Raw genomic sequence first — 12,055 nt, 5'->3', positions numbered from 1 at the left:
CTTCATTGATTCAATTGTAAGAAAATACTGTCACTGTGTTTTCCCAGTTGAGCTCCCCGGCAGCAGCAGGTCCAGACTGACTGTAGCAGATCTGTACAAGCCAGAGTTCAGCGTCCACGACCCCGAGGCCATGTGGATCAGCGGTGAGTACAGCATGTTCCCTGCTCTGCCTCTGACAGTCCACATATTGAAGGAATGTCTTGCTCATCATCTGAAAGAAGGTGACGAAGGCAAAGATGATGTAGCTCAGGAAGTGAGTCAGAAGGTGAGGATGGTGCGCGTTGAGAGGAAGGTGCGATGGTGATGTTACAGACGATAATAAAACAGTGTGAGATTGAGGAGGAGAAGAAGTTTGAGGGACTGTGTGTGGGTTTAAAAGCTGCTAAAACATATTGTTTTTCTCTGTCAGGTGTTGTTTGGTTCAGATGGAACAGCTGTGGCTGCTTTTGTTGCCTACAGAAATTCAGCTTCAGGTAGTTGAAAACAGGGAGGTGTATCACGCGACTCCTTAAATTATTGAGGAGGCTGAATTTCAATAAAGCAAAATAAAGGTTCTTAAGTTGGTACTGGATTCAACCTGGGATATAAGTCAAATTTTCGTCTAAGAGTTTGTCAATTTACATCACAAAACAAGTCAAAAACAGGACATTTATACCGATTATGGAAAGCTGCTGTAAGAGATTTTTTAGGCCACTAGGGGGCAGCAGATACAAACTGTTATCACAACAGTGTAATGTAAAGTCGGCCCTATAAGTTAATTAAAACATTAATGCTAAACGACTTACTGATAAAGTTCTCCCCTTCGTTCTATTTGTTGGCACCTTGTGGTGATAAAAGGCAATTGCGGGAGAAAACGTCCCAGGCGTCCACGGTCGGCTCCGGTTGTAACTCTTGATTTTCCTGGCTGACGGTCGCTTTCCTTTTCAGACTGTTTGCTTCATCTGAGCGTCGAGTTTGTTTCTTTTTCTTTGGATTTTCACTTCTTGTTGAAGTTGTATCTGTAGTCGTCCATCTTTTCTTTGTTTGTTCAGCCATAGTAGATTACTGTTTACTCGCAACACTTGCAGAGAGCGGAAAAGCAGCCGCTTAGCTCCGCCTACCCTCTCTGGCAGACCAACCACTGCTGGCTGATGGAAAACGCGTCACTAACTGGGCGCTGCTTGGGATTTTTACCGCAAGTCTGTATTACTGCAAATGTAAAGGCTTTCATCAGTGGGCCGTGTTACCTCATTCGGCGATAGATAGAGACTTAACAGACATTTACATGATTACACATTACATGAAAATCTGAGAGATTATTACTACTATTAATAGATTTCTACTTTAAAGTTGCAGGCCAGAAACCAAAACAAACATTTTTAATAATAAGTAATTTATGTTAGATTATTTGTATATCATTTAAATAATTTTATATTTAATTTATAAGCAATCCTTTGTAAAAAAAAAAAAGTATTCAATTTATATAAAAAAAATCAACTTAATTAGATTTTAGTTGGCCTCAATCAAAACAACATTTTCAGATTAAAATATATAAAAATGATTTCATTAACACATAAATATTGTGTGTCAAAAAATTAATGAATGAAGCCAAGTTAAATGTGACATCACGGCGCAGTTAGCAGCTTCTTGTAGCCCGAGGCTGCTGTGCGAACACTGTCATTTATCGCTACACTTGCATAAACACATAGACTAATGGAGACGACCCCTGCTGACCCGCACTACAAACACAGATGGCTTCACAGTGTCATGTTGAATCAAACGCAGTGACTCAGAGTCAAATATCCTCCCACCCTGTGATAAGCCATATTCAACAACAACAATAACACTGCATTATAATTACATTACACAGTGTGTCATTATCACAGGAAACGACCTGAGCTTCGGAGTAGATCCTGATTTCATCATCGCCGCGCTACAGATGTGACTCAGTAATGAACAATACATATTCAGCCTTTAATTAAATGGCATTAAATATTAAATCACAGCCACTGATATAATAAAGAACGCCTTTAAAAATACATCTTTAAAAGGGAGTTACATGAGACGGAGCTGCATAATCTTTTCTTTTCTTGTAAATTATTCTTTAAGTTTTAAACTCCAGCAGATGCAAGCTCACAGCGGGCCTAAAATAGTCAAAGAAATCCTCAAATTAATTCAAAATTTTACTGGAAACCAGAGTTTGTTTGGTCTTAGTCCTTCAGCAGCCACATTAACAATATTTCCAATTACAGTTTCTATAAAAACGTGTGTTTAATGAGCATACTGAAAGATGTTTGCAGCTTATTTACAGGCACTCTATCTGCGTTACTTTATTCAGTTTAATCACTGCACTACCAAACACCATCTTGAGGAACGTTTCGATAGCAGGAACCAGGGTCTAAATTTAGTTCCGGGGTAACTGGTTTACCCCCTGAAAAGTCCCTGCTCGGGGGGCAGTACTTTCTGAGAACTTTCAGGGCGGGGCCTGCAGTGCTGATCGTTTCTGATTGGTCGAGTACTCGCAGCGTTTTATTTCAGCTGCATCACATTGTGCAATAAAGCGCGATGAAAAACAGCACAGGTTGAATCTCCTCCATGCTAACAGGCTAACTGTAGTGTTGCACAAAGGATGATACCGGCCCGTTCGTCGCATTTTAATGCGTCATCTTTGTTGTATGGCCTTCATCATCGACTCACCGCCACCTACTGGACTGGCGGTGTAGTGCGGATACTTTAATTGCTTCTCCATATATCATCGACCTTATTTGCATCATCTTCCCGGGACTTGAGGCTGCTGTGGAAGCGCAGACAACAATGGGCCACAGGAGCCATTTAGTTCCTGGAACTTTTGGTCTAAAAAAGCACCTTAAAACGCTCTTTTAATACTTTTTTTTCATCTATTTATTTAATAGCTTCAATGTCATGTGACCCATTGTCCTCAAATCATTGTCAGATGTTAATACTCACTTGGACAAATAAGACACACCTCATTACATTGGATTTAATCGCTGGTAATATTTTATATTAATATTTTTATGTACGTATTTTACTTTTTTTTTCAACAGACATGCACCGTCATGATTGTGCAGGCCTACTAACAATAATTATTCATGCACATCCACGTGTGCGTAAGAGATGCAAGCAGCTCCAGCAAGAATTCACTTGTTGCACAAAGATGGAGGACATTTGAGCACAAGCTACAAAAGAAGCAGAAGGTTTTGTTTTTATGTGAGGGACAAAATGTTTGAGCAAAAACATCAGATGGATGAAATGTGATGTCAACAGTAAATTGCCCCCTTCTGTTTTTTGCCCATAACAGGAGAAATGTTGCTGCTATTACACCCTGCTGACCTTTCTGCTCCCCAAGGCCACAACACCAACACCTCCTCATTACACTTTCTTCTTCACGTTACATAAGACGAGGTGTTACAGCACAACCTTGATCTGTGACTGAGGGCTTTTATTACGTGTCACACAGTGTGCACAGAGCGCCATTCCTCCACATGTTCCTGCTTCTGCTTCAAGTCCAATCGTGGTAGGGAATCCTTAATTCCACATCACCAAATCCAAATGTCCGTGTAGTTTAACTGGCTTCTCGACAGCGTGACAGACTGTGTTTGCGTTCGGGCTCGGAGACGGAAAGAAGAAGATTAAGGAAGGAAGAGACGGAGGAGGAAAATATCCGATCTGAGTTAGAAACAATGACAAATCTTAGAGGTTTGTTGCCGTCATGACGGCTAAATCACTGTAATGGTAAATTTCTGAGACGAGATGACTTAATATGTCCGTAACACCTTTCTGGAGACTTGCTGGGGGTGACAGAAGGAGGCACACAAGGACGGAGGGAGACGTGAGAGATGGCCTTTCTGCTCTGGAGATGAAACAGAGCTCCACCCCTGCTGAGTCCTTCCCCTCCACAGAGAGATAATACTAATGACTGGTCCTGTGGCCTGTGGCTTCTCATTATGGGCTCTGCTTCTGATGGCCTCTTAAACACACGCACACGCACACACACTTGTGTGTGTTTAAGTGACCTTGTGGGGACTGTACTTCAAACGGTAAATACGGGGAAACACGTTTGATCTCGTCGTCGTTGAGCTAAATGAATCTGTTTTAGTCTTGAGCCGGTAAAATCAATAAAGCAGCTTTAATTAATATTTTCGTGTTAACAATGGATCAAGCGTGTATTTGCGTATACAAAGAGGCCGCTTGTCACTAAAGGAGGGCAAAAAAGAGCTTCTTTAAAACCAACTTTCCTGTTTTGAATCACTCTCAAAGCACTGAGAGCTCAATGTTCTGCCAAAAAGCTCTGAATAATAACCTTCCCTGCCTCTAGACTACCTTGTGAACATAGTCGAGCATTGAGGAACTTCATTTTCATTTCAGCTCCATCCGTTCTGAGGCCTATTTTCAATTTGTGCATAAAAAAACCTGAGTCGAAGCACCGGAAATTTGAGTTAAAGTCTAAATGTTTAGATTTTATGACTGGCGGAGGTGGAAAAAGCAGCAGATCAATCATGACGTACATAAAGTGTGAAGATGAAAAAGGATGAACAGATTAGATGCAGAGGCTGTGATGCTCTTCAAAATATCACATAAAACAAACAGAAATGCCACATTTCCATATTGTGTCATTCCTGTATTTGCACTCTTTATTTCCTGCAATCTGGACGACTGGCAACAAGCAGAGACTACAGTTAGGAAAAAATGCAGCACATACCTGTCCATAAACATGTTGTTGCTTTAGTTGTTGTTTTTGTTGGAGTTTTAACTCTCAATTTATGAACTTTCGAGGTGCTGGAAGGCAGATTTTGTTAGCTGCAAACAGATCCAGGCTAACCGTTCCCTGTTTCCAGTCTTTGTGCTAATCTAAGCTAACTTGCTGCGTGTGCTGGCGTTATTTTAACGTATAACAGGAGAGCAATATCGATTTTCTTTCATCTCTATTGCTGTGGAAAGGAATTTCCTCCCTGAAAAATAGATTTCCAAAAACGTTCAATTGTTTGTTTAGAGCTCAGTTAGCGTGAAACTGCTAGCATACAGTTAGCAAAGACATGCTAACTTGTACTACCATAGTTTAAGCCCATATTTTATAAGTGTACTTATAATACTATATGATGACGTGACAGCTCCTTAAAAGTGAAGTCAAACCCTCTCTACCGCCCCCTGCTGACTGGCTGCAGTATAGCTCATAAAGCCCGCCTCCTCCATGTTAACAGATGGGACATGAGTCAAACTATAAAATCTAAATACACATCAAATACATTTCATTCATTCATTATAGTTAGTTCTTATCATGCTGATCGTGTTGCTATAAAAAGGGGGTGTGGCCTCATGATTGACAGCTCTGTTGACAAATCCCGCTCCTGCAGCCGATCTGTCCTCGAGTAGCAGAGTAGAGGAGGTACGGCGAGCGGTTTGGTCGTACCAAAATAATGAATTTTCCCAGCCAAACGGGGTCAGCTGCCCCATCAGCTGCGTTGCTGAGATTTATGTTGAAGTTGGGAAATTACCAGCCGACATGTTGCGCGGTGTAAATCTATCGTAGACCGGTTGTGATGAAAGCTGAGAGCCAGTGTAGACGCTCCCTGGTCTGGGCCTGGATTTACTGCTGGGTGTGCGGGAGGTGTTGTGGGTGTAATTCAAACATATCTGTAATGGAAATTGCTTCCTTGACAGCCTCCAACTTATTTCCTCCTCTTTCCTGTGACACCCAAGTGAGGCCTCAGTAGCTACTCACTCTTATTTACCTGCGCTTGAATCTAAATCAGACTTCTCACGGGGTTTCACGAGACTGAAACCAAGCAAGAGGACGGGGATTCATGTCAAAGTCGAGGCCAAAGACTTCAAAACAACAAGATAATATAACAAATTAAGATGTAAGATTGCAGCTCCGACACATCAGAGCCCAGATCTTTCTCCTGCCTGCACAGATCACGTTTCTTCAGCACAAACAAAGATGAGTGATGTGAATAAATAATGCACTAAAGCTCACATCCTGTTGGAGTAGATAGATTGGATCCTGAGTGTCGGTAGTATAAAGTGTGATATTCATCACGATCTGAGGATGAAGAGCAACATTTGTTTGAACACTTTGTGAATTGGCGGCTTCCAGGTGGTGTGAATCTTTCAATATCTCACAATTTGATTTGATTTAGATTCTGAAATCAGGCCGGTTGTCTCTGTTATTGCTCTCAGCTGTGATATTATGCAGACGTTTTTAGTCTACAGCGGATGAGAGGCGGGCAAACAGACAAGATGAGACAGTTAAGGTGGCCGGAGCTGACCCAAATACAAAAGAGCTTTAATCAAGGGATGTTAAGCGTGTCTTTTGTAGTTCTTAATTAATTATTTGAGGGACTTTTATCCTACTGTACAACAAAAACACAAAGAAGATAGACCAAAGTCTGCAAGCACACAATCTCGGATCCCATCGACTACAGTCTGAGACGATGACGCCTCTGGGGACACCGGTGAACGTGCCGGGCGGTCAGCGATAAACGACTTCCCGTCAAGACTTCCTTTTCCGCGTGCTGCATTGTTACAGAAAGAGAAACCGTTCTCTTGTGATGTACTCGTTATTAACGGGTCTTACCTTTGCCGAACTGTCAACATCATGGTGCAGATTTGTAAGAAGTAAAGCTTTGGCAGGTCTGTTTCTTTAAGACGAGAACAAAACTTTTAAAATGTGCAATGTGTCGAACGGAGGTCGGATCGATCTGATGCACTCGAGGGAGTCGGGAAATCTGAACGCTGAACGGCTTTCGTGTCCCAGCGTCAAGGGAACTCATCTCAAGTTAAATTTTAGATCTAGAACAGCTTGTTAGCTGTTAGCATGCAGACGTCTGTTTATAGAGATTAATAAGAAGCTAAATCGTCGTCAGATGCTCTTGCATACGCCGCAGCCTGCTGATACATGATTGGTCAATACTACTCTGACTACAAGCGTAGTTTAAATGGAACACTGGCCTTCCCTAAACTCCACAAAACCATGCTTTGCATGTGTGACTGTTATCTCTGAGCGCACAGCTTTTGTCACAGCTGTCTCGCTCATGAAACGTTCACCTGCTCGCTTGCTAGTAGTTCTTTGTTTTGGCTGTGAGCAGGCGGGCACAGTCACAGTAGTACCCCTGAATATAATTGGCGACAGGGATTCAGTCCTCCTCTTGTATGATTGGACGTTGTTGCATTAAACTTTTACTTTTTTTCGCCGTGTGTGTCACGGGTCTCTGACGTGTATGTTATCGCAGAACGGTTAAAACAGGGAGGAAAACAAATGAACGTTACTCTGCTCAGATATACAATGTTAGTTAATATCTTTTGCCTCATGAGTTAACATGCAGGTGATTGAACATGTGCTACAAAGCCCTCTCTGTGCTTATTAATGACGTTCTTGCATCACCATCAGCACTACGGCTGCTACACAGACTTCTGATGTACAACCATATAATCGCCTTTCAGCTGAGATTCATCGCTTAAATCTGTTTTGACAGTCCTATACGCTGAGCATTCACGGGGTCACTGTTCTATATGAGTAAATTATTCATGGAGCTGTTGTTTACATGTTCTTAACGTACTGCTGATGTGAAGTCGAGCTCGTTGATATCGGATTAGGCCGAGGATGAAGAAAACACTCAGGTACTTACATAAGAGAGAAATATTTATAGTGCATGTTACGGATGAGTGCCTCGCGCTGCTTGGCTTGTCATACATGATTGCTAACGAGGTTTGAGCAAACAATAGGCTCCATCTTTAGCAGTGACCCGTATGAATAAACCGACATGAATAATGCATTAAAGATAATGTTATTATGTAAAAGACGTAAATCACTAAGTGCGGCTTCTTTCCAGCAGTATCGCCCACAAATCCTGCAGCTTTCCATACACACAAACCCCCTTTTAAAGTGGACAGAAGTATGCCCTCTCACAAGTCATGTTTTTAAATTTGATGTATTATCCGCAACATTATTTTCTATATATATATGCTTTTTTTCACGTCTTTATCAATGCACATTCAGCCTGCCTGTTCTCGTGTGAGCGTTCGCCTCCCCTGCAATCAGCCGCGAATTCACTCTGAATGAGTTTCAGGAGTTGGTCGGGCAGAGAGTGGAGGCACAGCTGCTCCTGGTTCAGTTTGATGAGAAACTCAAAGTAAGACATTAAATACAGACAGACAGAGCTTGGAAGTAGAAGAAGAAAATGTAAAGCTATCTTTAATGAGTTGTTTTTTGCAGCCCTTTATGCAGCACATTTAACGACTTTCTCATATATTTTTGGCTGACCGCCGTGGTCACTGGTCAGCCCCACACATGGGTCAGTGACTGACTGACTTTTAGAGCCAAATGAAGTAAAACAACAACAGCCTTCAAAATAAAACCATGAGGGGAGTCCAGATCGGGCTTTTACTTTGAAAAAGCCGACTGGAAGTCTTGACCTGCTTTACTCTCCATGCCTGTGACTTTTACAACAGGAAGAGACGTTAATATTGCTGGCAGAGATCAATAGGACTCATCGCAATTCATTTTCACCGTGTATTTTGACCGAGAACTGTATGCGGCTCATATTTTCTACATTTTCGGCGCGTGATCTTGCGCGTGTCACGCCAGCATTGTGAAGACTCGTCTGTTTTCATGCATTTCCCGCAGCTGACACGCACACGCCATGCACACGCCACGCTTCCAGTGTTGCCCACAAAGCGCACATTGACCTGATGCAGTCAGCCACATACTCGGTTTTGACCTAGTCTTGTTAACCAAACTAAAAGTGCATTAAACAGATACTTTAAAACAGGTAGTTGGTTTGATTTCAGCATCTTTTGTCATAAAAAAGTCAAAAAAAATTTAAATAGTTTGCAGAAGTCTTGAAGAAGATATTTCTCAATCGTTTATTTAACTGGGAGTGTGAGAATGAATTTTAGGACGGCTCAGAAACAGTTTCCCACTTTTGAAGACGGTGAAGTTGTCTTCTTTCCTAACGTAAAAGTACAATAAATGCACATTTGCATGAATAAACACTTGTTATCCAGAGTAGTCTTAAAATAAGAATAAAGTAACAAAGGAAAGTATAATAAAAACATCAAAGATAGACTGAAAAGATAAAATTGTATGTTTTATTCGGGTTTGGGTTCTAGATAGCTTCTTTTGTTTGATCAACAGTTTAAAATTAAAATCCATCCATCCATCATCTATACCGCTTATTCTGTTCAGAGTTGCAGGGGGCTGGAGCCTATCCCAGCTCCTCATTGGGCGAGAGGCGGGATTACACCTGGACTGATCACCAGTCAATCACAGAGACAGACGACCTTTCACGCTCACATTCAGACGTATGGACAATTTTAGAGTCACCGATGAACCTAAGGAGGAACACAGAGTTGTGAGGCGCCAGCGTTAACCACTGCTCCATCGTGCAGCCCGAAAGTCCAAATATATTTGCTTGATAGATGATAAAACCCTCCATTAAATCTATCCATAGATATAGTGCATGTTCTTGTCTTGTGCTGCATATTTGCATTAAGTCTCTTTGTGGCTTCAAGGCTCCGCTGAATGTCAGAGAGAAACAGCACACTTAATGCTTTGCAGGAGACTATAGCTGCTGTCAGATTTCAACCCTCACACACACACGAGGAGAATTAATGTGACAGCAGGTCTGGAAGGTGTAGCTGTGACCTACGTAAGGTAGAAGAAATCCAGGACGGCGTTCAGCATGTGTGAGCGTGGTTACATATCAGCTACCTGTGTGTTGCTGTGAATTACAAATGTTCCCAGCAGACAGACGGTCAGGGTTCAGAGCGACGACGGCTAATGAAGTGACAGACTCTGAATCTCCAGAGTAATGGAAACCAGAGACGGGGAGTCTGCGCCGCTTTTTCTTCTTCTGCAGGAGGTGCTGCACTTCCTGTTTCCTATTTATTGGCCAGATAAGAAGAATAAAACCCGCAGGAATACGTTTTATTATCAATCCTCTCCTGCTGATTGGAGGTCACTTTGAGATGAAGATATGTGGAATTTGTTGGACATGTGAATCAGTGTATTAGCCATTTAAACACAATGAATCAATTGAACTAGGGTGTAACATTCTTTTATGCATTGCTGCCTATAAAGTCACCAGTGCTTCATTGAAGCAATAACACACAGGAGGGAGTGCTGTTATTCAGAATAGCAGCACGGCTGTTATCCGCTCATTGACATGGGACTGTTTTAAGTTGTCACTTTTTAATGCTTCTTCTTCCTGTGCAGCTCAGTGACCTTATACACAAGTGTATAGGTGTTTAATGTTTCTGTATTTCCTCTCTCAGATTTGGAGGTGGTGTACAGGAACCGCGACGGCCACGTCATCAAGTTTAACTTTGACTCAAACGAGACGGAGGTCATTCTGAGCAACAGCACGTTTGTAAGTTTCTGTTTTTTAACTCACTTTACTTCATATAACTATAATTATTTTACTTTGATAGAATTTGTGTTGAGTTGTAGCAAAGCAGCAAGTTTAAGCAATTTGGCAGCAGTTTTGTGTTTGGTTGTAGCGCCCTGAAACGAGAGTTACCTATGTAACTACGGTTCTATGAATTCTGGATGACCGCCAGAGGCAGTGCTTAACATGAATGTTATCCATCCATTGTTAAGCACTGCCTCTGGCGGTCAGTAAGAATGAGTTACATATGTAACTACGGTTCTATGAATTCTGGAGGACCGGGACAGTACATATATTTAAACTCTCACTGTTTCTTTATCTCTTTATCTTATTGGCTTCCCCTTCAACTAAAATAAGACGGACCAAATTGTGTCAGAAACAATTTTTTCTACTTTAAGTTCAATTTTAAGGTTGAATTTAAACATTAGTATCCCTGAGTGAAGTTTTTCTTGCAAATAGAGTGATGTTTCCACAAATGTCGCCACAGGCACCCAGTCTGTTATACTGCAAATGCAAAGGCTTTCATCAGTGGGCTCAATCACCATCCTGTGATAGATAGTGACTTAACAGACATTTAAATTAAAATCTGAGAGATTATCACTTTAAGCTTCTAAAGATCACGTAAACATCAGTCAGAGTTCTCGGCAAAGTAATGTTTCTGCTGGCCAGTCCTCACGATACAGAAAGCCAGAGCTGCTATCTGCCCGTCTTGCCGGTGTGATTGGATCCCCAGAGGCCGCAGGAAAACATGTCAGAGCGCCCGGCAGCGCCTCATCACTCCCGTACCTGCAGAATCAGAATATGATAATATCCTGCTGAGTGGGCCGTGTATCCAGCTGTCTGCGCTGTCTGCACTGTCTGCACTGTGGGCGAGCGCGGGCCTTTGAGGTCGCTATTAAATCTGCTCGCTTCACCTCAGCTTACCTCTGCACAATCGGCACGGAGAGAGCGAAATATCACTTCAGATTAGCGTTTCACTGAATGGATCCCTTTTGATCACATTTAAATGAACGTTTACTGTAATCATATGCAGCACTTCTTCCAGGAACATGAAAATATGCCAGCATTTGTAAGCTTATTATGCTTTTAAAAGATTTAAATGCTTGTGTAAGCTTACCAGGAAGGCTAAAGCAGGCCTAATTTAGCTGTTTTCTAATTGCATTATTATAATCCTGCTATTTCATAACACTTTTACTCGTCTCTGGAGAGGCTCTTTTCCTGCCCTCCTCTTGTCATTTTGCAGGATTTTACCACCTCGTTGTAGCTCGTACTTTTAATGGTTGCATAAGGGGGATTTGACGAGGATTTGAAGTCGTACAGTAAGCTCGTCAAACCATGACAGCAAAATAAAAAAGGCAGTTGTGGCATCGCAGTTAAAAGTCACCGATTTGATCCCCAAAATTTGTAAACGACACCAGCTGCAGCATCCGTGCTCACGCTCTTACTTCCTGGTTGCACTGCCTTCATTAACACTGGAAGAAATGTGGATGTATAGTAAGTTCAAGAGCCAAAACGTAAGGCATGTAATCGTTCGGTCTCGCTGCACAAGAGTTGAAAAGTGACTCTGGACACATTGAAATGTCGTCTGTAAAATCCCCGTCCACCCCGTCCTCTCCCATAAATGTCACAACCTGCTGAGACTCCCTCGTGGGTTTATGGCCTTTAGTTGC

The 12,055-nt window shown here is 42.0% G+C and overlaps 1 protein-coding gene across 2 annotated transcripts in view; it reads left to right on the top strand.

The window, feature by feature from the left end:
• The window catches only part of LOC138603485 (inactive dipeptidyl peptidase 10-like), a 59,837-nt gene that overhangs the window by 23,853 nt on the left and 23,929 nt on the right, over positions 1-12,055 (top strand). For both annotated transcript variants that reach the window (XM_069675295.1, XM_069675296.1), the window contains exons 3-4: positions 48-143; positions 10,273-10,367. In XM_069675295.1, coding sequence (XP_069531396.1) covers positions 48-143; positions 10,273-10,367 — 191 coding nt within the window. The remainder of the gene's footprint in view (positions 1-47; positions 144-10,272; positions 10,368-12,055) is intronic.

The sequence above is a fragment of the Semicossyphus pulcher genome, unplaced genomic scaffold (assembly GCF_022749685.1).
Source record: "Semicossyphus pulcher isolate SPU_LCO1_2020_fin unplaced genomic scaffold, fSemPul1.0.p SCAF_24, whole genome shotgun sequence".
Classification (NCBI taxonomy): Eukaryota; Metazoa; Chordata; class Actinopteri; order Labriformes; family Labridae; genus Semicossyphus; species Semicossyphus pulcher.
Note: the sequence above shows the minus strand (reverse complement) of the source record. Positions and strands in the feature narration are given on the sequence as shown.